At 44.6% G+C, this 27,434-nt stretch overlaps 1 protein-coding gene across 1 annotated transcript in view; it reads left to right on the top strand.

Annotated features, from left to right (window-relative positions):
* The window catches only part of LOC141057921 (follicle-stimulating hormone receptor-like), a 266,317-nt gene extending 239,558 nt beyond the window's left edge, over positions 1-26,759 (top strand). Inside the window, exon 11 of the mRNA XM_073554030.1 lies at positions 22,537-26,759. Within this exon, the coding sequence (XP_073410131.1) occupies positions 22,537-23,746 (1,210 nt within the window). The 3' untranslated portion in view covers positions 23,747-26,759. The remainder of the gene's footprint in view (positions 1-22,536) is intronic.
* The last annotated feature ends 675 nt before the right edge of the window (positions 26,760-27,434 follow it).

Genomic DNA, 27,434 nt, shown 5'->3' with positions numbered 1-27,434 from the left:
AAAAATAAGATTTAGAAAGGTCTACTCGTGCATGGAGCACAATAGAAGCAGTGCACAACACACTTCTATGAAATGTGCCCTGCTGTCTTTGTCTGTGGACCTTAGTAATAACGACACAAAAAAAATCTACTGGAATGTCGATTTCACAGCCACACAGGACACTTGCTATATAAACTATTTGACTTAGTAGTCACGTTGCAAGTTTGCTAAAGAGTTAATACTGACTTTTAGTATTGCTACCTCTAATAGGTACATATTTATTTTTCCAGAGAAGAATTGCATGGCCTATAAGTCTCCTTATTCTGGCTTGGCTCTCTCTATAAAGAGAAATGTTCATACTTAGATCACCTGTTCTGCTAGAGGTCTCTCACTTAGACAAATCATACCTCCTGCTTTGTACTGATGATGGGCAAACACCCTGAAACACATGTCTGCAAATGCAGCTTCAGGGTTTTTTGGTCCGAATTTATGTGCCAAAGCTTGTTAAAGGGTCAATATTGATTTTAAAGATTGTGAAGCTAGAGTTACTGTCCTCTTTCTCTATGAAGAGTATTTGCATATTTCATTTCCCAGTGGAGTATTGTATGACAAATAAGTCTTCCTATACTATCTTAGCGTTATGTGGAGCGCCCGCCAGGGTCCGGGATTACTCGGTACCGGGCCCGGTCAGTTCTTACAGGGATGTGTCACGGCAGCAGTGACCCGGTCCGTGGCCCTGGGGCATCCAATAAAAATGATGGAAAAGTGGTATAAAGTTTATAAAAGATTTGTGACGCCACCTGTGGTACTTGGCAAGTAAGGTGTTTGCCGACTATGCAGATTCAGGCCAATGGGGCAGTTGATGCAGCAGAGTTGGTTCAGCTCTCCACAGGCAGGGCTATTCCCCAGGGCATATTATGGTGTTGAAGATAATGGTGGTTGAAGTGCAGGGCAGATGACGCAGAAAATAACCTGAGGACACAGCATGGTGCGGTCTTCACCCTTTACTCACAGTTCAATTGTTACAGTACCAAGCCGGGGTGCTGTGTCCTCCAGGCTTGTGGTCCAGACAGCTCTCATGTAGCTTGGGGTGCACATTGCCAGGGCTCTCTTTGATGTTCTTTTCCTGGCCGTCTCACTACGCTGTCTAACACCTCTCCTTTTGATGGTCAGCGTGCGACTGGACACACCGCCTCCAGCAGGGCAAAGTTCTCTGACACACGCGACCCTGGATACACCGGCTCCAGGAGGGCGAATTTAAATAATATAACGTGCAGCCGGATACACTGCCTCCGGCAGGCGAATTTCAGAATTACACATGTATCTGGATACACCGCCTCCAGCAGGGCGAATTTAAATAATAAGGGGAAACACCAGGGAAACTGATACAATGGAGGGAACGGGGACGTGGAGACCTCCTGCACTCCCCTGAGCCAGTCTCTACACTCCGAAAAGTCCCTATACAGGCTCCGCACCTGTCGCCGATCTGGAACCTAATTACCCTAGCTCGCCCTGCACCTAGCCCTTTCTAATGAAATGGACGGTGCAGAAACTAATCCCAACACTGCACCAAAGCACACAAAAAGAAAGTTACAAAACAGGGGTAACACCACTTAGCTTTGCTCTGTTGCTCTTGCTCCCAGCAACAGAGTCCCGAACCTCAGTACAGCTTTCCTCCTGAATAGCTGCTGCTTCAGCAAGCTTTGTCAGAGCTGCAAGGAACTCTCTCTAGCTCCTTCCACACCAGGACTCTGACTGAGCTGCCAGGAACTCTCTCTAGATCCTTCCTCCACCAAGGATGGTTAAAATGACCCATATCGCCAACATTGAATGAGAGAACAAGACTCTCCTATATAGTTAAACCAGAGCAATCACACCTGTTAGTGATAATCACGTGCACTAAACTAAAGTAGCCAGAGTGCAATGACCCTACCGGCCACCGGGGGCAAAACTAGAACTGAAATCACCACAGTGCAATGACCCTAATGGCCACCAGGGGCAAAACTACCTTAAAGCACACAGCTTAAGGAAAAAAAAGGTTCCTAGTGCATTTATCTGTCATAATCCAACCTGGATCATGACAGTACCCTCCCTCAAATAGGGGCCTCTGGACCCTCAAGACCGCTCCTCATCAGGGAACCACCTACAGCGGGGACGCCCAGGTCCAGAGTTCACCCCAGCAACTACCTGAACTTCAGGTTTATGACAAACGAGCACCGCTGGTATCGGCAATGTTTGTTCTGGAGGCACCACACATCTCCGAAGCACCAACCTGGGGAACGAGTTGTGTATGTGTATGTTTGGGGGTAACTCGAGCTGTTAAGACTCCGCAACACACTTCCACTGGATGTTTTTGGTGGCCACCCATGCATGCTCATTCATACACAAGTCCAGACCTGAACATTTATTGCCACACATTCGTTTGCCACAATTCGGTGAAGTCTTTCTGGGATTGACAACATAGGTGTCCCCCTGTGTCACCACACTCACACCCCCGCAATTCACCACGGGGTACACCACCCTCCAACCCCTTCCACCACGAGGTGTGCACCTCCCAGGGTTGGCTAATGGCAAGGGTTGAGACTTGCCCCTACTCTCCTGCAGCACATCTGCTGTTCTCACTGGAGAGAAAGGGGTCTGTTGAAGAGAGACAGCAGAGACAGTAGTCCCTAGGCAGCAGCCCTCACTTGACTGCCCCCAGCTGACCATTTCCCTTGCCCGCCAATCTATTACCGGGTTGTGCTTTTTCAGCCAAGGGAGGCCTAAAACGATAGGTACTGGCATTCCCTCCAAGATGTAGCATGACAAGGACTCCTCATGATGTCCTATACGTAGATGGATATTTTCTACGACTTGGGTCAAGCTCCCCTGGCTCAGCGGAACAGAGTTTATGGCCTGGACGCTTATAGGTTGGGCTAGCGTCCTACACCTCAGGCCATGAGTCTGGACAAAGCGAGCATCCACCAGACTGACTCCTGCTCCGCTGCCCACAAGCACAGGTATCACCTCCGGTACCCCGCCAGCCAACACCTCTGCTGACATAGTACCTTGGGAGGGCAAAATGGAGGAAATATACACTCCCTGGTTGCCTCCCTCCAAGCGACCAGGGGAATGCAGCTTCTCAGATGGCACAGATAATTTGGCGCGGATTGGGCAAGCCTTCAGGAGATGACCAGTCTGCCCACAGTATAAACATTCCGACACCACTCCCCGAACCGTAGGCAGCTCCGTACACAAACTAGCTCCTCCTACTTGCATAGGTTCATCTGGAGACTTGGCACGCTCTCACAAAATGGCCCGGCTTCCCACAGGAAAAGCATACCACCCCACCACGACGAGCCGCAGACACCCCCTTTTTTGTACCAACAACACTGGGCTGTCTTGGTTCCTCCATCCGCACAGGTGGGTCCTCCTCCCTAGCGAGCACAACAGGGGGCACATTTTGTGTATGTCTCTCCCTAAGGCGTCTATCCACCCGGATGGCAAGGGACATGGCGGCCTACAGTGACCTGGGGGTGGCGTACTGCACCAGAGTATCCTGCAACTTTGGAATCAGACCCTGCACAAATTGACTCCTAAGTGCATGGTCATTTCAATGAGTGTCAGTGGCCCACCTCCTAAACTCTGAGCAGTACTCCTCAGCAACCCGGGCTCCCTGTTTACACTACGGAGTCGGGATTCCGCCAAGGGGACACCATCAGGATCCCCATACACACGCGCCAAAGCTGGAAAAAAACTTGTCCACGGAATCTAATGAAGGTGAATCGTCTGGCAGGGAGAAGGCCCAGGATTGGGGTTTTCCCCTTAAGAAGGGACATAATGATTTCCACCCTTTGTTCTTCACTCCCTGATGAATGAGAGCGCAGCCTGAAGTATAGTTTGCAGGCTTGCTCAAATACCAAGAATTGATCTCTCCCTCCAGAAAACCTGTCAGGGAGGGATATCTGTTATGAATGAGTCACCGAAGGAGGAAAAAACAAAAATACAAGCTAAGTCCAGAAAACCAGAGAGGTTGGTAGCTATCGGATTGCAGACCCCTGATCCTATCCACAACAACTAACAGTAGCCGTGGGGGGTTCCTACGATGCCCTAGACCCCTCGATCACAGCCGGAGAACTAAATAGGCCTAAAGAAAAAAAGGGGAAATCTAAACTGCCCCAGAGCAGACCCCAAAGCAATAGGCAGCCCCCAACATTTAATGACGGTGAAGCAAGATGAAAACACTAACACAGATAGAAAGATAGGTATAGCAAACGATGGGACCCAAGCTAACTAAAAAGGACAGGATAGAAAAGCTGCTGTCTGCAATCCGTAAAAAACCCTACTAAAAAATGTCCCAACCGTCTGATAGGAAAAACAGGCCCTGAAGTCGCTAGGACTTCAAAATGACTATATCAGCACTCAGGTAAATTCTGAAGACAGAGCAAAGAGACAAACTGATCAGAGACAAAAATGGAACTTAGCACACCCCCGACCGGGGATGGCTGAACTCCAAATAACAAGGGAAACAAAACAAAACTAATAAGTTCAAAAGCAGAGCAAAAACTTATCTTTGGGAAGCAGGAGTCAGACTGGTCTCCTAGAATCCAGCAGAGAAATCACCAGCGACTCAGAAGGGCGTCGGCTGCCTTATATCCAGTCAGAAGTTCCTGTTACCCAGTCATCATCTACCAGACCAGGTGTTTGGTAATCAGCCTCACTACCTTCCTTCACCAGAAGAGGGAGTTCATCAGACATCGACGGTGAAGGGGAAAATGAACTCACAACAGATATCTTGGGTTCTGGCTGAGCCTGTGCCTGAACCAGACCCCCAAAGCTCACCAACAGCTGCAGCTGCTGCACCAACTCACCGCGCAGCCCCCTAATCTCATCAGTAAAGATTTGCAGCATTTGGGCAAAGGTCTGCCTTGGGTCCATGGCTCATCAGAAAAAAAAGTTAGGTTGGTGATAATGTGATGGTCAACGTGCGACTGGACACACCGCCTCCAGCAGGGCAAATTTCTCTGACACACGTGACCCTGGATACACCGCCTCCAGTAGAGCGAATTTAAATACTATAATGTGCTGCTGGATACACCACCTCCAGCAGGCGAATTTCAGAATTACACGTGTATCTGGATACACCGCCTCCAGCAGGGCGAATTTAAATAATAAGGGGAAACACCAGGGAAACTGATACAATGCAGGGCCCTGCGATAGGGAACGGGGACGTGGAGACCTTCTGCACTCCCCTGAGCCAGTCTCTACACTCCTAACAGTCCCTATACAGACTCCGCACCTGTCGCCGATCTGGAACCTAAGAACCCTAGCTCGCCCTGCACCTAGCCCTTTCTAATGAAATGGACGGTGCAGAAACTAATCCCACCACTGCACTGAAACACACTTAAGGAAAGTTACAAAACAGGGGTAACACCACTTAGCTTTGTTCTGTTGCTTTTGCTCCCAGCAACAGAGTCTAGAACCTCAGTACAGCTTTCCTCCTGAATAGCTGCTGCTTCAGCAAGCTTTGTCAGAGCTGCAAGGAACTCTCTCTAGCTCCTTCCACACCAGGACTCTGACTGAGCTGCCAGGAACTCTCTCTAGATCCTTCCTCCACCTGAATGGTTGAAATGACCCATATCACCAACAGTGAATGAGAGAACAAGACACTCCTATATAATTAAACCAGTGCAATCACACATGTTAGTAATAATCACGTGAACTAAACTAAAGTAACCAGAGTGCAATGACCCTAATTGCCACCGGGGGCAAAACTACATTAAAGCACACAGCTTAAGGAAAGAAAAGGTTACTAGTGCATTTATCTGTCATAATCCAACCTGGATCATGACACTCCTGCCCTCCATCTTCACATACAGTGTCCCGAGCCAGCAGACTTGGATCTTGTTGGGCGACTTTGATCAGACCCCTGGATCCTTTATGTCTGCCTTTTCGGTGAATGAGTGTAGAGTCGGCAGCAGCAATTAAAGATACTGCTGCCTGTGGTTTCCTAGCTGAGTGCTTAGTTTCTCCACTAGTTTTGGGGCCAGTCCCTAACTGCGACCTGGTCCCTCCACCGACCACACCGATGTATGCGAGCCCCACGGATGGATTGCTCACTATCTGTGCCCCTAAGACCTCTTCTTCCTCTACTCCTGGAGCTTTCCTTCCTTTCTTCTCTATCTTCACTCCATCTCTCTTATGCTCTGTAGTCTGGAGACAAGCTACACTCAGCTTCAATCTCCACAAGCGACTCCTCTCTCTCTCTTGACTGACTTCTGTCCTCTCACACCACTCTCTGACTGACTGGTTCCAGAACAATCTCTTTACCTCAGCACTAACTCATCCCACCAACTGTCACTCCCTTAAGCTCTGCCTCTTCTCTACTTTCTCCACCCACACCCTCTACTTAACCCCCCCTGGCCAGATGGGGACTAGAGTTGTGTCCTGGTGTGTGAGTCCTGGCAGTGCCCCTTCCTTACCTGAGAGCAGAGTACTGCACCTCTGGATGAAGTGCAGTACTCTGTGGCAACTGAGACTGCAGGGGCGCCATATATCCATGAGAAGAAATGTTCTCCCTTGGTCCACCCCTGACAGAAGCCTCTTATCCAGCCAAATCAGACCTACTGCTTTGCGTTGAGAGGGAAAACATCTTGAAATTTGTGTCTTCAAATGGAGTGTCTGACTTGGTTTTTATCCTGTCATGTGGCAAGGATCGTTAAAGAGTCAACATTGACTTTTAGGATTGTTACATCCAATAGTTAGCAGTAGAGTTATAGTCCTCTTCCTCTCTGAAGAGGATATTTGTACAAAGGCAATATTGACACACGGTTGGTAGTTTATTCATATATTTCCAGGAGGAGAAGTAACAGATAAATATCTGAGTTTCCAGCTTCAGAGCTCTATTTGCTTCATAGAAGACAAAAAAGAATAAAAGGCTGAAATAGCAAGTTTGGCTCCATTACAGAAAATCCGGCAACTGCTATTTCACTCATCTCTATCCTTTAGGTAGAGTAGAAAGCATGAGAATATGTATAGCAGCCATATTAAATAAAATGTATGAGACCACAGCGGTGTTTTGTCTGTGCAATGTCCATGCCGTTATCTACAAAGACTTCCACCGTCCTGCTGTTTCAGGTCACTTAGTGTCTAGTAGAATCGCTTTAGATATAGTGCCAGCAGTACAGAAATAGTCCTAGATGGCACGCTTCTCTTCGTCTGATGCAACCATGTAAACCTGCTGGAAACATTAAATACAGTCCTACATGTCAATTATAATCACCATATTGTAGGATAATGAGGGTATTTAAGTTGCAGGACTAAAATATGCAAAAAATTATGGATTATTATGTAGATTTCACAGCATGCACTGGCAACATTTAATAACAACTAATTCATCCAGGAGAGGAAAATATATTAAATATACTGCACAGCAACATACAGGAATACTAGAAATCACCGAGGACCTTGTAAGCTGTGAAACTGCAGGTATTCATGGAAATCAGACGTAGCTTTTAATATCCGCCTTGGTGTAACCAGCACAGAATACATTATACATTATCATGTCCACTTTTTCATTTTTATGTAAGATTAATTGGACTTTCTATTCCCTTTTTTTCTTCATTTAATTTGTAGGTAATTTTGAGCTTCTAATCCAACTGTGGTCAATTTAGTATTAATAATGCCTTAGACTTATAGGGCCCAATTCATTATTGCATTTCTACTTTATTTCTTACTATTTTTTTTCTGATTTTTGCATGGTGTTGATTTGCACCTTAGTTTTGTTTTAATTTGCGCCTTTGATATACAGTATGTGTTTATCTGGATTTTTAATGTTTGACATTGTGAGCACAGTTTAGGGTTTGGGGTATTTTTGGCTGATCCGTCAATCGTAACATTTATATCAGGCGGCAAATTTTTGTGCAAATGACTCGACTCTTAATGGAATGATTTTATGTATGCCTTGGAATTTTCGTGCACCTTTTGGGAGATTCTAGAGGTAAACGCTTATTTTTGTACTAAAAAGTAGCAACTAAACTTAAAGATTAAAATGAAGAGTATTTTTTTATTGTGTACAAAATTCATGAACCACATTCATGCTCCAATTTGAATAGTTTGGTGCAAAAATGTCCACAAATCTCACAATACAATAATAGTTAATACTGATACTTAAAGGGAATCTGTCACCTATTTTTTTGACTATAAGCTGCGGCCACGGCCATTAGGCACTTATCTACAGCAATCTATAATGCTGTAGATAAGCCCCCGATGTAACCTGAAAGAGGAGAAAAATGAGTTATATTATACTCACTGAGGGGTGGTCCAGGTCCGGTCCGGGTCCACCCATCTTCTAGCGATGACATCCTCTTCTTTGCTTCATGTCGCAGCTCCGACGCAGGCGCACTGCTCTGACCTGTTGAGGGCAGAGCAGAGTACTACAGTGCGCAGGTGCCAGGAAAGGTCAAGAGATGTCCAGTACCTGCGCACTGCAGTCCTTTGCTCTGCCCTCAACAGGGCAGAGCAGTGCACCGGCACCGGAGCCACGATGGGAAGCAAAGAAGAGGACGTCATCGCTAGAAGATGGGAGGCGCTGGACCGGACTGCCCCTAGGTGAGTATAATATAACAAGTTTTTCTCCTCTTTCAGGTTACATCGGGGCTTATCTACAGCATTACAGATGGCGGTGGATGCATATTATAGTCGAAAAATGGGTGACAGATTCCCTTTAAAGTGGTTGTCCGGTCCACTCTGTGTGACTGCAGACTTATGAATCCCCCAGCATATGTACTGTGCGCTGCATGGATTTGCCGGTTTCTGACCTGGAACTGGAAAGTATGTATGCATTATACTTATTCCAGGCCAGTGGGCGCAGGATCACTCTCCATACTCTTGTATGTAGAGATGAGCGACTTTGCCTTGTTTATGGTCGAGTCGGGTTTCATGAAATCAGCCGACTATAGGGAAAAGTGGGAGGCCGACTGAGACACGAAACCCAATGCAAGTCAATGGGGAAGCAAAGTCGGTAGGGAGTGGAGGACAGTAAAAACACCTACAGTGCCCATTTCAATGCCAAAAACATCAATTCTTATTACTGAAAATGTCAACCTTAATTTACTTCATAATAATAGTTACGCATTGAAAACTGGGGGTTATTTGGCTAAAGTTTTGGGGGGTAGGGCTGGCTCCAGGTTTTCGTGTGCCCTGGACAAAAGAGTGTCAGTGCGCTCCTTTAACACATACCACAACTCATGATGCTCCGATACGGCACAGAAATATAGGTATAGTACAATGACAAATACTTCACTGCTTACATGACATGACTGATCTATTTTAAATTGTACAATAGCTCAAAAAAAGGACAGTATATTACTCCATACAGTATTATGGCCACCACATTGTGCACCATACAGAATAATGACCCCATATATTTCTCCATACAGAATAATTGCCCACATATAATGTTCCATACAGTATATGATGAGCTCCACATAATGCTACTGTATATGATGGTCCCCATGGACGATGCTCCAGTGTATTATGGGCCCAAATAATGCTCCACATATAATGGGCTCCATTTCTAATGCTCCAGTGTATAATGGGCCCCGTAAATGCTGCTCCAGTGTCTGATGTCCCCAATCTGGAATGCTCCAGTATATGATGGGCCTCATGGATGATGCTCCAGTGTCTTATGGCCCTATTAATGCTCCATATATAATGGGCCCCATTTCTAATGCTCCAGTGTATCATGTGCCCCATAGATGCTGCTCCAGTGTCTGATCTGCCCCATTTAGAATGCTCCAGTATATGATGGGCCACATGGAAGATGCTCCAGTGTCAGGTGTCCCCCATTTTGAATGCTCCAGTATATGATGGGCCCCATTTTTAATTAACCCAGGCATGGTATGTGAAAAGAGATCCATGGAGTAATCTGAAGTGTGTGCTGCTGCATCCTTCACTTTTGGTGTGGGTGAAGGACACAAAGTAAGTGGTTGCTCCTGACCAGAAGCCCGCACTTACGACTCAGTGCTTGCATTTTTTAAACTTCAGAAGAGGAGGTGATAGAGCTGGAGGCTGTTTCAGCAATGTAAGCCAAAAACAGTTCCTGATGCTCTGGCTTTAAAAGCAGTCTACCTACTCCCAGAAAATGGAGCCTTACAGGCCTTCCAGAGCCACACCATGATGCAGGCTCAACACCTCCTGCCTTAGCTGCTATTGTGTTTTTGGTACTACCAGCAGATGCACCACCACCACCATCAGTACCAGGTGGCCCCCCATGCCCACGTCCACGTCCTCTTCCACCATACTTCCTCATGCTTTAAAAAATTGACCCAAAATACCAGCAGATTATGGTACTGCATCAGAAGTGTACAGCTCTATACAGTCTAGGGATAACAGTAAATCTCCATATATATTTCATGAGTCATACACAGATGCTCACAGACTCAGTATGGATTACCCAATAAAATAAAAAGGTGAAAAAGGGTACAGTATCACCAGATACAAGGTATATATCGAATAGTGTAAACATTCTGAATCTCAGTATACATTTCAGGAGGCAGACACAAATGCTCTCAGGCCCAGTATGGATTACACAAGAATATGAAAAGCTGTAAATGGGTAATGTAACACAAGCATACAGCTGTATACAGTGTTGGCCAAATTTGAAATCTCGGTATATATTTCCGGAGTCACCCTCAGACGCTCACTCAGTCTGGGTTTGGCCATAATAAAAAATGTTGTTGTAAAAAAGGTAATGGATAACAAGATAACAAGTATATATATTATAGGGTACAATTGAAATCTTCGTATACATAGTCCCGTAGTCAGTCTCAGACGTTTACTCAGTATGGATTTGACCGTAATACTAAATGTCTAACAAAGGTACTGTATAACAAGATACAAGCTGTATCGAGTATAGGGTAAAAATTGGTATCTCCGATTCACCGTATATATAGAAGGCGTAAACCACACATGCTCACTCACAATGGATGATACCGTAAAACAAAATTTTGAACAAAGGTACTGTATCAGCACATACCAGGTGTATCCAGTCTAGGGGTAATTTTAAATTTCCGTCTATACTTCCAGAGTCAGACACAGACACTCACAGGCTCAGTATGTATTACACAAGAATTTAACAAGTAGAAAAAGGGAAAGGTAGTCGAAGCGTACAACAGTCTACAGTGTTGTGGTACGTTTAAATCTTCGTATATATTTCAATCTCAGTAAGCCAGTCCAGATTCTCTGCTACTGGAAACTACATGGATACAAGTACAGACAGAAAATCAAGTGTTAGCAGAAATTTGGGAATTACTCATCGTGGGAAAACCTTCCGGTACATGTTGCAGAGGCGATGCAGACCCTCAATTACTGTGTCGTTGGAGACAGCGAAAACGGTTCTTTGTGAAGAAAGGATTGCTTTATCACAGTAGCGTGGATCACATCACCGTTACTCGTCTCCATCAAACTGTGATCACAGGGAGAGATGTAGACATGGTCCTAACTACCTATCGTGATGTGTCTGGTCATTTTGGAGTGCAAAAGACAGAAGCCACAGACCGTAGGCGATTCTATTGGATTGGCATGAGAGGAGACATTGAAAAATGGTGGCAGGAATGTCACACGTCTGTGACTATCACAACTGTGAAAAGATGATCATAAAGCACCACTGCATCCGCTTGTAAGTTGACGTCCATTACAAATGGTAGCCATTGATCATCTGAAAGTAGAGGCCAGCAGGAAAGGCCATAGCTACATCTTAGGCCTCTTTCACACATCAGGTTTTCGGCGTCAGGCGCGATCCGGCGCTTTTGACTAAAACCGGATCCGGCGAAATGCAATGCCGGATCCGGTTCCCCCCCATTGACTTGCATTAGAGCCGGATCGAGCCGGATGGCCATGCGTTTCATCCGATTTTCGCCGGATCCGGCAATGTGACGCGATCCGGCGTCTGGAAAAAACGGCTACTGTAACGTTTTTTGTCTCCGGCGAAAAAGCCGGACACGCCGGATCCGGCGTGTCCGGCTTTTTCATACAATGAAAGCCTATGAGCGCCGCAATGCGCCTGATCCGGCGACAGCTGGATCCGGCGGCTGGATCCGGTTTCTTTGGTCTGAGCATGCTCAGTAGCTCTGCCCACAAGACATATATAAAAGCAAGACAGTGGGACCCTCAGCCACACCCAACATGCCACCCAAGCCAAGAACCAGGAGCAGGAGAAGGCAGCAGACATCTGCAGCAGCAGCACCATCAGCACCACCCCAAATGGAGCAGCATGCTGAACAACGGGAGGGGAGTCCAGCAGCAGATGAGAGACGGTAATTATCAAATCCCCCATTCCTCCAAACTAGGGCTATGGAATATCAAGATATTCATTGGCCCTTTGTTTCTCTTTATTCAACAGCCGCCCAATAGATGCAGCAGCAGCAGCAATGGCAGCAGCAGAAACACCACCCACAGCCATGGAGTCTGGCCATGAGGAAGACAGCACATCTTCTTCTGGGAGCCCTCCCTCGCATCGTCAGCGTTTGACGGTAAGTTTTTATTTCCAAAATCCATCATCTCTGTAATATATGTGTATTCATTGCCTTTTATTTCAAAACAGGAATCACAAGATGAAGAGGAGCTCCCAGAAGAAGAAGGAAGGGGTGGACAGACACTTGGAGTGGGCTCACAATTGGTAAGTTTTTTGCATCAAACGCAGAAACACAACATCACACTACACACAACACATAGAAAACAATGTTCTGCAGACCACACACAGCAAACAAATGCCTACATCCAAAGACATAACATTTTTTGTTTTCTTCTCTAGTCTTCCCAATCTGGTGCTCGGCCAAGAGGTCCTCGCAGTGCCTCCCAGGGTCGTCGGCGACAGCAACGCGGCGGTCACCAGCGTGTAAGTATAAATATTTTTGCTTTGTTTTTTTGCACTTTTTATTTCATTTCTTTTGTGGAGGCTAATTATGTTATTTTTGTCTTTTTCTTTAACAGCCTTCACAGCGTGCTCCCGACTCTGACGATGGAGGGATTGATGTGTAAAGCCTCATCGATCTCGTCAGAGAAAGGGAGCCGCTCTGGAATATGGCTGACCGCCGCCACGCTGACCTGATCATTACCCGACGACTCTGGGAGGAAATCTGTTCGCTCCTTGTGGACCGCTCGGAGGACCTCGAAGCTCGGGCCCAGATTAAAGAGCGTAAGTATATACAGTACCGGTTGCTTGATTTAAACCAGTGTTTCCCGAACTCCAGTCCTCGTGGTCCCCACGGATCATGTGTTCAGGATTTCTATTTACTTTGGAAATCCTGAAAACATGACCCCTGGGGACCATGAGGACTGGAGTTTGGGAAACACTGATGTTGTATACTAACCACTTTGTCCTTTCTCGTTTCAGGGGAGAGAATTGTGAAGCGGTGGCGGTCTGTGCGGGATCGTTTCAAGAAGGAGTTCAATAAAGAGATGCGGGCCCCGAGTGGATCTGGAGGACGCAGGAGCAAGTACAAGTACGCACGAGCCCTGTCGTTCCTCCGGGAGACAATGCTCACCAGAAGGTAAATATTACACACCACATGTGACAAAAAATGTTTAGATGTAACTTTTTTTTTTCAGCCAGGGCCATACCATGTCACTATTTTAATTGTTTTTTTTTCTCTTTATTCCACAGCACGGTGAGCAGCACTCGGGAGCCTGCACGATTGGACCCTTCTGAGGCGATCCCTGAGGAGACCGGCACCGAGGGACACTTCGACCGCCCCGGTACATCTGCACCTTCCCAGCCTTCCCACACATTTGACCCATCTGTCCCATCCACCAGCACAGGAGCATCGTGGCCGCCTACATTACATGAAGCTGCTGGTGAGGAGATCGCTTTCCCTTTACCCCACCCTTCTGCCCCTGCCACCTCTAGTACACCTGCGGGTACTGGGCGGCAGCGGCAGAGGGGTCAGGAAAAGAGTTATGCGCCAGAGTTCTTGCATCTGAATGCATCTTTCCAGAACTGTCTAAAAGTCTTGTCAGAGCAAATCTCCGCAGGCTTTCAGCAGATCAACTCCAGCATTCTGGAGGTGAAGACACTTCTGCAAACCATGCATTCAGAAGCAAGATCTTCGCCAAACCACACCTTTTTCAGGTCTGTTGTGGAGCGCATGGCAACACTATCTCCTACCCAGCAGATGCATGTAATGCATTCGTGCCACGGTGCTCTACAGCAGGTTACCTCCCAACCTCCACCTCCCACCACTGTAGTTCCTCCACCTGCACCCCCTCCAGCCACTTTCCATCCTCCCCCTCCTATTACATCTGCACCCCCTCCAGCCACTTTCCATCCTCCCCCTCCTATTACATCTGCACCCCCTCCAGCCACTTTCCATCCTCCCCCTCCTATTACATACCAGCAACCTCCCCAGTACCAGCAACCTCCCCAGTACCAGCAACCTCCCCAGTACCAGACATCTCCCCACTTCCAGCAACCTGCCCCGTACCAAACTCCTTCCCCGTACCAAACTCCTTCCCCGTACCAAACTCCTTCCCCATACAACTTTCCATCAACATCATCTGCTCCTACAGTCCCTGCCCAACCCTCCACTCCACCACCCACCACCTCTTCTGCCTCCCACATGTCCACCCATTCTGTAGCTTTTTCCACACCATCACCTCTAACTGTTCCTTCCCCACCATGATCCCAATCCTCTCTCCACACTCCCAGTGTCGAAGTGTCCCGCAGCCCCTCCAGCAGTATTTCCACCCCACACTACACAGATTTATGATGTGTTTTGTAATAAAAATGCCCAGTTTTTTTTCAAACCTTTATTAAAAAAGTTTTTTAAACTTTAAAAACAGTTTACAAACAAAAAAATATTTTAAATAAAAGTTAAATTATTGTTTACACTGGTTGTCTGTCATTTCTTTCTGCGGCGAAATATGTTTAAAAAAAGGTTAAATAAAGGGTATTTAAAAGGTAAAAAGGTATTCAAAACCAGGTATATAACTGTGGGTAAATTTTAGCTTTTTGCCACAGTTGTGTTCCTGGTTGTGTTTGAAGCAAAGTATTTCACCTAAAAAGTTGTGTCTATTGTTGGTGATTTCATAACAATGTACACAACTTTTGTTAAAAGGTGAAATACTTTGCATAAAACACAACCAGGTACACACCTGTGGCCTAAAGCTAAAAATAGAGACCATGACAAGATAGCCAACTTTGGTTGGCAAAGGTATATACTGTTGGTACAGAAGGTACACAAGTTTGGTTAGGGCACAAATCTTTCACACTCTGTCATCCTGCCAGTGTACTCTGCCTTGAGGTGACATAAAGTATAGTGCAAAATTGTCCCTCATTACTGAAACCGTCACAGAACTTCTAGTGGTAATGTCATGGTAATCTTGCAAGGTGGTTTCTTCAGAGGTGTCCTCAATGGAAATGGGTTCCTTGCAGATAACAAAATTGTGGAGTACCACGCACGCTTTGATCACCTCGTCCACAGTTTCTGTCTTGAGGTTGATCGCAGTCAATAGGACCCGCCATTTGGCTGTCAGAATACCAAAGGTACATTCAACCATTCTTCTTGCTCTTGTGAGGCGGTAATTAAAAATGCGTTTTGGTCTTGTCAATCCTCTGCTAGAGTATGGTTTCAAAAGGTGTTCTGACAGCTGGAAGGCTTCATCCCCTACACAGACAAATGGCATAGGTGGACCAGATGTTTGCGTCAGCGGTCTAGGGGGTGGGGCTGGAAGGTGTTTCCATACAGTTTACGCCCCATGGCAGACAGTTTGAAAACTTGAGAGTCATTGGAGCGGCCATAGGCCCCAATATCCACAGCAATAAATTTGTATTCCGCGTCAGCGATGGCCATGAGGACAATTGAAAAATATTTCTTGTAATTGAAATATTCCGATCCCGATCCGGCTGGCTTTACAATGCGGATATGTTTCCCGTCCACAGCGCCCAAGCAGTTGGGAAACTGACATATCTGTTGAAACTTGTCAGCAATTTCAATCCACCTCTCTGTTGTGGGCTCTGGTAAAAACTCTTCAGCTAAGGAGTCCCACAGTGCACGGCATGTGTACTTCACTATTCCTGATATGGTGGAAATCCCGAGTCTGTACTGGAAATGCAGTGACGAAAGGGATTCTCCAGTTGCAAGAAATCTGTGGGGAATTAAAAAACAATCAATTAGTTTAAAATCACAGCATTACATACCAAAACTCAGCTATAACACTTGGAGATACAAACTACCACCAACAAGATTGCAGTGAAAGTGTGCTCTGATGCGATCACATCCAATAAATGTGGCTTACCTTAAAGTCACCATCAGACGCTCTGCGGGTGAAACAGAGAAGCGGCAATAGGTGTCTGCTTTTCTTATGAGGTGTGCAATGCGCTCCACCAAGTAATCAAAATTCTCCATTTTCATCCGAACATATCCAAAAAATTTATCCGGGTTTCGTCGAAGGTCCATGCAGAGTGTAGAATAGACCCCACGCGTCATTCTCTTGGCTGTGATGGGGTGGATCCACAAACGTCGTCTACGATGCCTGATGCACTGCTGTCTCGCTCTCTCCTTCTCCAGAACAATCACCCTCAAACGATTCGCCTCCGCTATAAAATCCGCCAAATTCTTCAAAATATTTCCAATCACAACATCCATCTTCGCCAGTAACTTGCTCTTCTCTCCAAGCTGCACTTTCTCCTCGACAACCTGTCAAAGAAGGGCTGTAGGAACACTCTATATATAGTTTTCCAGTAGCCAATCCCGTTCGGAAGGCCACAAGGGTCAATTTTAAAAACCGGATCCGGCGTAATCCGTCGAAAAACGGATAGAAAAACGGATGAACCGGATGAGATGGATCCGGTTTTGTCTGTCAAGAACAAGACGGATCCGGCAGAAAACCGGATCCGTCACATCCGGTTTTACTAAACATTTGCCGGATCCGGCGTTCCGGCACGACGCCGGATCACGCCTGACGCCGAAAACCTGATGTGTGAAAGTAGCCTTACCCATCATCGATCAATAAACCAGTTTTCTGGCAACCTATGTGTCATCAGGGGAAGGTGGGACAAAATCCTTTGAAACCCATGCATGGTTCATTTTAATGAAGGTTAGATCATCAACATTTTGGGTAGACAGACGGGTCCTTTTTTCTGTCAGGATTGATCCAGCAGCACTGTGTGCTGGGAAAGCTTCAAACAAACGGTTTACCAGAGTTGCTTGTTTGTTAGCCAATATTATCTCTAGGTTCTCCTGTGGCATGATGTTGCATAATTTGCCTTTGTAGCGTGGATTGAGGATGCTGGCCAGCCAGTAGTCGTCATCCCCCATCATTTTGGCAATGCGGGGGTCCCTTTTTAGGATCCGCAAGGCATAATCGCACATGTGGGCCAATGTTCCAGGTGTCAATGATGCACTGCCAGTGGTGGGTAGAGGAGCACTTTCTGGCAAATCCACATCCCTACAGTCACGCACAAACACTGTACCTGACCTTGGAACACCAACATTTTTCTCTTATCCCCTGAGAAGTATCCTCCTGCCCAAAATAATCATCCCCCTCATCCTCCTCCTCATCCAGGACAGTTCCCTGACCAGACAATGGCTGACTATCATCAAGGCTTCCCTCCTCCTCCGCTGCAGATGCCTGATACTTAATGTGCATCAAACTTTGCATGAGCAGACTCATAAGTGGGATGCTCATGCTTATGATGGCATAATCTGCGCTTACCAGCCATGTGCATTCCTTAAAACACTGAAGGACTTTACATAGGTCTTTCAGCTTTGACCACTGCACACCCGACAATTCCATGTCTTCCCTCTAACTGCCTGCCCGTTTATCCTCCCACAAATGCATTACAGCCTGCCTCTGTTCGCACAGCCTCTCAACCATGTGCAGGGTGGAGTTTCACCTTGTTGCAACGTCTATGATTAGGCGGTGATTGGGGAGGTGGAGCAATCGCTGCAGCTTCTGCAAACGAGTGGAGTGGACGTTTGAGCGACGGATGTGCGAGCACAGTCTTTGCACCTTATGGAGCAGGGATCTTAACTCCGGATAATAATTAAGGAACCTCTGCACCACCAGGTTCAAAGTGTGAGCCAGACAAGGTATGTGTGTGAGTTTTGCATGGGCTATGGCTGCCACAAAATTACGGCCGTTAACACTGACTACCTTGACTGCCTCAAGATGTATACTGCTCAGCCATGACTCAGTTTGTCACTGCAAGTAGTCGGCCAGTACCTCCGCGGTGTGTCTGTTGTCGCCCAAAGACATCATCTTTAACACAGCCTGCTGACGCTTACCACTAGCTGTTCGATAGTGGATCACCTGATGTGCAACACTGCCAGCTGCAGATGGAGTGCTTGTGCAACTGCGCTCTGTGGACGAGCTTTCGCTGATAGAGGAGGAGGATCGAAAGCCTACAGCCAACTGTTTCCAATACCGTGGGCTAGGCAGCACTGTTCCACCGCCGCTGTCCCCAGTGGAGCCTGCATCCACCACATTAACCCAGTGCGCAGTGATGGATACATGCCTACTGGTCCATGCATCTGTTGTGAGGTGCACCTTTCCACTCACTGACTGTTTTAGTGCATGGACAATGTGGTCTTTCACATGCCGGTGGAGGGCAGGGATGGCTTTTCGAGAAAAGAAGTGCCTACTGGTTAGGTCATAGCATGGGACAGCGTAGGCCATGAGGTCGTGGAAAGCTTTGCTTTCAACCAAACAGTAGGGCATCATCTCTAATGAGGTTAGATTGGCAATGTAGGCGTTCAAACAAAGTGTACGCGGATGAGAGGATGAGTACTTTCTTGTCCTACTCAGAGTGTCTGGTAGGGTGAGCTGGACTGGAGAGCTGCCTGTGGGGGAAGTAGCGGTGGACCGGACAGAGTGAGAGGGGGTTGGTGATGGTATTGGTGGTGATGGCTTAGATTCAGTGTTGTGTTGCAAAACCATTGTGATTCCCTGAGTGCTTTGGCCTTGCGACGACCCACCTCCACATTTAGTGCTGGTGGTGTGCTTAACGGTGGTGGTGGTCTTACAGTGGGGGAAGTGATGGAGCGTTGCTGGCTACCTTCAGTCGGAGCAGGTGCACATGTGCTACCTGAGGTTTTAATACCAGAAAGAGAAACCAAGTATTATCCAAAAAATATATAAATGTTTATTCAAAATATTTTTTTCTTTTAAAAAAATTTTTTAATTCATCACATCAAATAACAGAGCCCACTGAACCACATATAATATGGCATAGCCACTGGTATATAAAATACATCATGTATCAAATAATTGCAAATTCCCTTATTATTCCATGTGTGCAAACTCCGCATTAAAATAAGGTATATGTGCAAGAAAAACAGTCTACAAAATAACATGGAGGATGGAAGTAAAAAATGTAAAAAAATGTAAATAAAGCACAAATGTACAATGAGAGAACTCCCTTAGGAAAAACTAAATGACTGGTGCAGAGTGAGAGAAAAAAAAATGCATGTGTCATAAAAGTGTATAATTTCAATATGTATGCAAAACAAAACCCCTTGCCAAATGTGTCCAATTAATAACGGGTGCATAAAATTAAGTTAATGTGCCCAGAAAAATAATGTGCCCTACACCGTGAACCAGGCATTATGGGCCATAATTAATCTCATGTATAAAGACATTTGTGAACTAAAACTTACATCAGACCAGGGGCTGCCAAATTCACCCCAACGCACGTTTCATGTCTCACTTCATCAGGAAGAACAGTGAAAAGCGCTATCAGCAGAAGCAGTTTTTTGTCTTCTTCCCTACCTAACGCTCTCCCTGTTCAGAATCAGCAGCAGCACCTCTCCCTATTCTAAGATCGGCAGAAGTAAGATAGCGGTCGGCGGTCACAGCCTTTTATACCCACTGTGACGCCACACAAAGCCAGCCAGTCACTTCAATGCCCTTCTCTAAGATGGTGGTGGCCACTGCCCAGTGTGCGTTCACCTTCATTGGCTGAGAAAATGCTCTGGAAGCATTATTTGAAACGAAACTTTGGTGCTCTGATCGGTGACCTCATGGCCGACCTCACGCTATGGTCGGGTTTCGATCGGCAAAACCCGACTTTAGCTAAAGTCGGCTATTTTTGAATTTGACCGACCCGTTTCGCTCAACTCTACTTGTATGTAGCGAGGTCACGCCCTCTAGTCAGCCATGCCCCCAAGCCAGCCACGTCACTGGAGAGCTTATGGAGAGAGAGGCCATGCCCACTAGAAGGGCTCTGGCCAGGAGTATGTATAACTCATACGTACCGTCCGATCCCGAGTCAGAAACTGGCGATTCCCCGCAATGCACAGCGCATGCAATAGAACTCGGAGGAAATCCATGCACAGCCGGGGAGAACAAAGAAATACCTTGCAGATGTTTTTCTCCTGGGTTACCTTTAAGGGGACTGAAATACATATGCTCTAAAATGTAGCAACTTTTTAAAGTCACAATTGATGAACCCTATATCCTGCCCACAATGCTAAAAATAAAAAAGTGGAAAGCATATAAAATAAACTTTATAAAAGGCGCAAATTAAAAAAAGAGTAAGATGTAAATTAAACAACTGAAAAAAAAGACTTAAAAAAGGTACAAATGCAAAAAATGAATTGGTGCCATGGTACTTTCAGGTATCTGGAAATTTTGACTCTTGACAGGTCACTGACATCTAAGGGCATAATTATTAAAATAGTGACATACATGCTTTGTTTTACACACATTTTGTGCCTTTCTAGCATGGCTTAAGAAACGGGAGCATGAAATATGGAGAAACGGAGCATGGCTAAACAGAAATTGAGAATTGTAAGAATTGCATCACATTCTGCCAATATTTTGGTGCAAATAAGTTGATCTACAGTAAGTTAATTAAGAGAGGATATAAAGTTGGACAAAAAAAATCAAAAGTTATTCCATATTTATCACCCAAAACCAGCTATTGTGATAAATGTGGTGCCTTGTCTATAGTACAAATGAATCTTCTGTATAGTTCAAGGGGAGCTTAAACTATAGCTCAGGACTCAGTAATGATGAAACCGGGTGTATGTGTCCAAATCTTTGCTGCTAATAAGGATGAATGGCAGATGATATTCTTCAAAGCTTTATTTCAAAACAGGTTATATAGTCAACACGGTTCAGGGTCAAGCAGGACCTCTTCCTCAGGACAAACCATAAGGTTTGGTTTTGTCCTGAAGAAGAGGTCCTGCATGACCCCAAACGCGTTGACTATATAACCTGTTTTGAAATAAAGCTTTGCTTTGAAATAAAGCTTTGAAGAATATCGTCTGCCATTCATCCTTATCAGCAGCGCAGATTTGGACACATACACCCGGTTTCACCATTATCCCTGGTCTTTGGACCCATGTCCTGCAGCAGCTGATCCATGCTTTTCACATGTTGCTTATTTGCAACAAAACAAGGTGAGAGAACCCTATGATTTTAATCAGTTAAGACCCTAGTTGCGCTTTCTTTGCTCTCCAGATTTTCTCCTTCTATAGTTCAGGGATAGCTCACCAAAACTCCACCTTCCCCTTCACTTTGTTAACAGTAAACTGATTTAATTTTAAAGAGAAAGGAGGGATTTGAATATCAGATATCTTTCGACTAATGGTGCCTGAGAGAGCCAGGAATGCATCAAGTTTGGGTTTTAACCATTTTTTAAGTCTATCTAATACAATATATGTTTTTATTATCTGGATGGATGTGTCGGATCAAATACCTCCTTTCTCTTCACTTTGGCTGCACTCATCAGCACCCTCCAGTGGATCCCCAACCCTGACAGAAATACTACACAGTGTGGTGAACTCTACAAACACCCCACTTCTATCTCCTATGATTGAATTTTAGTAATGCAAACTGTTTCATAATTACTTGTACAGTAGTTAAGGGATAAATAGAATGTCATATACAGATGTGGCAACCTCCAACTTGATAGATGTCACACTTCAAGACTAGCGTCATGCTATGTGATTAGAAATAATTGCATGCATCGCACTACTCAAATAGCGTAGATAATATGTTATCATACTGCAGATGTCAAGTTTGGAGCTACTTCTGTAGCGTCTGAGCAGCCCTATAGCTGCTGTCATAGGTGTTGGAGCTATATGTAGGCAACTAATCTTATAATAGGCAATCAATGTATGATTGCTGAGTGCCCCATCATAAGGACCCAACTGGTTACAAAAATGGGGATCCTGACTCACTAAGTTGTTTGAATGGATCAATGTTTGAGCATCCACCCCCCCATTTTGAAATCAATGGGGCAGTTGAGAAAAACCTGTGACAATGTTACCTTTATGGCAAAATACACATTCCATGCTTTATCCTGGTTATTATGAGAACATATGTAGCAAAGGTTATCATGACTCACAACACATCATATTCAAAGCCTGTCTGAGAATCTCAGAAGGTTTTCTCACAAGAGAAGCAAGATAACACTGCAGGAGCTATTGACTAATGTTAAGATAGGTGTTGTTGAATTACACTTTTTTGCACCGTGATATCCCAAATGCTTTGCTATCTGAGTCAAGGTAACCTTTGCTAAATCTATATGCCATGATTATTTATTAAACTATATTCTCTATAATTTTCCAGCTTCAAATTGCACCCATTATGCAATAAAAGTCATTTTTTCCTACACGATGATTTAAATCCTATGAACGAGACAAATGGACAACTTGACGATGAGTTGAGCTATGGACTACTCTTTGACCAGAGTGAAGTTTTCGACTACGATTTCTGTGGTGATAATCAGAATGTTGCTTGCTCCCCTAAACCGGATGAATTCAACCCATGCGAAGACATAATGGGATACAACTTCCTCCGAATCCTTATGTGGTGTATCAGCATTTTGGCCATTACCGGAAACGCAATAGTGTTGATCATTCTAATAACTAGTAAGTCAAAATTCACCGTCCCTAAATTTTTAATGTGCAATCTCTCATTCGCAGACTTTTGCATGGGAATTTATCTTTTGCTTATTGCGTCTGTGGATATAAAAACCAAAAGTCAATATTATAATTATGCGATTGACTGGCAGACTGGAGCGGGATGTCATGCGGCAGGATTTTTTACGGTGTTTGCCAGTGAACTCTCTGTATACACACTGACGGCCATAACTTTGGAAAGATGGCATACAATTACCTATGCAATGCAGCTACAACGCAAGGTTCGGTTTCGCCATGCTTTCATCATTATGATTTCTGGCTGGATATTTGCATTTGTTGTGGCTTTACTCCCCATTGTCGGCATTAGTAGCTACATGAAGGTTAGTATTTGCCTACCGATGGACATCGAAACTATACCATCACAAGCATATATAATATTTCTACTAGTACTTAATGTATTAGCTTTTGTGGCTATTTGCATCTGCTATGCCCATATATACATGACTGTACGTAATCCCGATATGATTTCTTCAAACAGTGATACAAAGACTGCAATACGTATGGCAATATTAATATTCACCAATTTTCTATGCACAGCTCCCATTTCCTTCTTTGCCATTTCCGCATCACTTAAGGTCCCTCTAATAACCGTCTCCAACTCCAAGATTCTCTTAGTTCTTTTTTACCCCATTAATTCATGTGCTAATCCATTTTTGTACGCCTTTTTCACAAAAGCTTTTCGCAAAGACTTTTATGCTTTAATGAGTAAACTTGGCTGCTGTAAATCACAGGCTCAGATTTTTAGAACCGAAACGTCATCTTCCAACCTGAACTCAAGAAATGGACATTATACCCCTGGTCAGAAAAGTAGCACCGGATCTGTGTACACATTAGTCACGCTCAATCAACAAAGCTGAACTTGTAACTTTTCTTTTTAATTTCTAAATTATTATACAATGTTTTTTTTTCCAGTTTTTAGGAAAGTGTTATGAGCAATACCTAAAATGCAATATGGTGATTCAACCAAAGCTGAATTTAGTAAAAAGTAAAATTGTATTGGGAAATATTTCAGGATTGTATACTAAAATAATTTACGCTCGGTATAATTCATTTTTATAACCTAAGGGATTGTTAAATTTGCCCAAATGTTATGGTAGAGAGCAGCCTCATCCAGTGCTGATAACAGGAAGAAACCCATAGCTATTGGACTGGGAAGAGCCACAAGTCCCAGGAGTGAAACAGGGCTACTGAATAGTCACTCTGCATCAGCTAAACACAAAGCAATAGTAAATAGGACAGGTACAGATGTAAAAGGTTAGAGGGATCAGGAAACAGCAAAGTGAGAAAAGGGCAAACAGACTCAGTCATTGCTGCTACATTCAAGTAAGTGCATTATCTCACAGATGGCTTCACATATGCACTGCTCAATACTGCTGAATAATGTCTTCTATGCTGCTGCTTCTGAACATTTGTTACAAAAGTGATCAGATATTCTTTACGTCTATGTGTGCAATATAAGACTAAGATCACATTAGGCATTTTTGCTGTGCTTTTTTTCTGCAGCAAAACCTCCACTCTTGGCAGAAAAGAAGCAACGTCAGAAATGCATGTTTTGGTGCATTTTTAGTGCATTTACTTATGCATTTTGGTGCACTTTTCAGGATTTCAAAGTTCAACTTTTCTTCCACCACAGAAGCATGAACACAGGTCAACAATACAAGACATACGAGGGGCGATCCAAAAGTAATGATAATCAATAATAAACACAATAAATATAGTCAAAATTTTTTTTTATTTTTCTACATAGTCTCCTAACAAGTCTATACATTTAGTCCATCTCTTTTCTAAACTTAGAATTCCCTTCGAAAAAAATTCTTGATCTTGACCCTCAATAAACTCCCCAACAGCGGTTATCACGTCGCTATTGTTGTCAAATTTCTTGCCCCGAAGGTGTTCCTTGAGCCAAAGAAAGTGAAAGAAGTCACTGGGGGGCTAGATCTGGCGAATAGGGGTGGTGTTCCACCAGTTCAAAGCCCGCTTCTTGAATGGTAGCCATGGCAACTGCAGCTTTGTGAGCCGGTGCGTTATCTTGGTGAAACAGCACTCCAGCCTGCAGTTTGCCGTGCCTTTTCTCCTTGATAGCCTCCCGCAATCTTCTTATTTTTTCTGCGTAGTAGGAGCCCGTAATAGTGGCTCCCTTCTCCAAATAGTCCACCATAATAATTCCTTCAGCGTCCCAAAAAAGGACGCCATAACCTTCCCTGCTGAGCTTGACACTTTGAATTTCTTCGGCGTTGGTTTGTCGGCTCGTTTCCATGTCATCGATTGTTGTTTCGTTTCGGGATCAAAGTGGTGGATCCAGGTCTCATCCATGGTCAAAAAACGTGACAAAAAATTCTCCTTGTCTGCTTGGAACTTTTTCGAGATTTGCTATTGAAATGTCAACTCGTTTCTTCTTTTGCTTGTCGGTTTCTTTTTGGCACCCAACGCGCGGAGACCTTTCTCATAAGCAATTCTTTTGCAAGGATTCTTTGAATACTGCCATATGAGATCCCTGTGACCTCAGCTACATGCCTGATAGTCACTCTTCGATCTGCCAACACAACTTCTTCAACTTTTTTCACGTTTTCTTCATTGAGGGATGTGGATGGGCGTCCTTCGCGATGTTCATCTTCCGTCGATGTTCTTCCCAGCTTAAATTCCTTGGCCCAACGTGCAACTGTGGAATATGGAGGCGAAGAGTCCCCCAATGTTTCCACCAAGTCGCTGTGTATGTCTTTGGTAGACATTTTTTTCAAGCAGAGGTATTTGATGACAGCTCTGAGCTCGTTTTTTTCCATTTTGATGTTCACTCCTTGGCAGTTCATATTCAAATGAATGTAGCTCCCGGGAATCGTGGCCTATTTAAGTGATTTTTTTTTCCTGCACTAGTGGGTACCTAAGAGAGAAGAAAACATTTTATTTTAATTTCTGTGTGCAATAGAAATAACCGATTATCATTACTTTTGGATCGCCCTTCGTATGTTCATGAAAAAATACACATAGAAATGTAACAGCTGGGGGAGGTGAATTGGTCTGAAATAATTTACCTAAGACCCTGGCATTGAGTTTGTAGAACAGTTTAACTTTCACACTTTGCATCAGCCATTGAGCTGCTCACATATTATGCTATCTTCACACCTTGGTCAGCCACAGACATTGTCTTCACACCCTGGTCGGCCACTGTTTACATTACTAATTTAATGAAACTTTACTAATCCCAACTGCCATCTCAGGAGACCAAGACAAGATGGTAAACTTGGAAAAATTACATAAATAAATGGGTTTCATATACTGCTGTACTTTCTTTTTTTCATTTTGTCAGCATTTTTTCATCACCCATTGCTTTCAAAGGGTGAGAAACACTAAAAGAAGTGACATGCTCTATGTCCAAAAAAACATGCACAGTACAAAATTCTGATGACAAAAAATCAATGTGTGTGCATGAGATTTCTGAAATTTCATAGCTTTGCTGGTTCTATAAAAAACAGATGAAAATTAGCATAAAAAAGCATCAAAAATGCCTAGTGTGAACTTAACCTAAGGCAGACAAATTACCCATTTGTCTACACCCAATAGCACAGAGAGAGCAGAAAATGAGGGATAATGGTCTTATGATGGCTAGGAATATTGTTATCATAGTGTTGCCAGTAATATTTTTGAGTCAACAATTTGAATCTTTCAGTTAAATGTGTTATTCCCATCTCAGTTGTTCATTTCTGGGGTGGGGATATCGGCATGATCCAAGTGCTGACGACATGAGGTGTGCTCACGAAAACATCTTATGGAAACAGTGCAGCCCAGCATGTGTCATTGTTTCCAGAGCCCCACCTCATGTATAGCTTAGGCCGGTTTCATATTTGCGTATGGAGGAGCTGCGGAGGGCTGCGGACATCCTCCATGAAGCTCCACCACAGCTGCACTTCCTCTGGTCAGCTCCACCAACGTCGGCATGCGGCGTGCGTACCCTATCTTTAGCATTAGGTACGCAGGCCATGCCGATTTATGCGGATGCCTCCGCATGCGTCATTTTGATGGTGAGGTGACCGCACCAAAATGCACAAGTCGCTGCGCCGTCAAAATGACGCATGCGGAGGCATCCGCATAGATCGGCACGGCCTGCGTACCTAATGCTAAAGATAGGGTACGCACGCCGCATGCCGACGGAGGCAGGGCTGACCAGAGGAGGTGTAGCCATGGGCAGAGCTTCATGGAGGAAGTCCGCAGCCCTCTGCAGCTCCTTCATATGCTATTGTGAAACTGGCCTTAGTTAGATGCTGATATTTTGGTATGACCTATCATACGAAGAGTGAGATTTCATAGAAAAACTTTTAAAAATAAAAGCCACTGTGATTAAAAAAGTAAACAATATACATCACTTAGAATAGATGAACAAATGACATATAAATAGATGTTTCCTAGACTGTGTGATTACATTGTGCACTCCTTCCTCTGTATGTTGATGCAAAGTACTAATTAACCTTTGAAACTGTATTCACCAGTTCACTCCTCAGTCAATTATATTAAAATGTAAATTATCTCTCTTTGTAAATGTTTATTATTAAC

The sequence above is a fragment of the Dendrobates tinctorius genome, unplaced genomic scaffold (assembly GCF_039654945.1).
Source record: "Dendrobates tinctorius isolate UK_male_01 unplaced genomic scaffold, ASM3965494v1 ptg000205l, whole genome shotgun sequence".
In the NCBI taxonomy this organism is placed as follows: Eukaryota; Metazoa; Chordata; class Amphibia; order Anura; family Dendrobatidae; genus Dendrobates; species Dendrobates tinctorius.
Note: the sequence above shows the minus strand (reverse complement) of the source record. Positions and strands in the feature narration are given on the sequence as shown.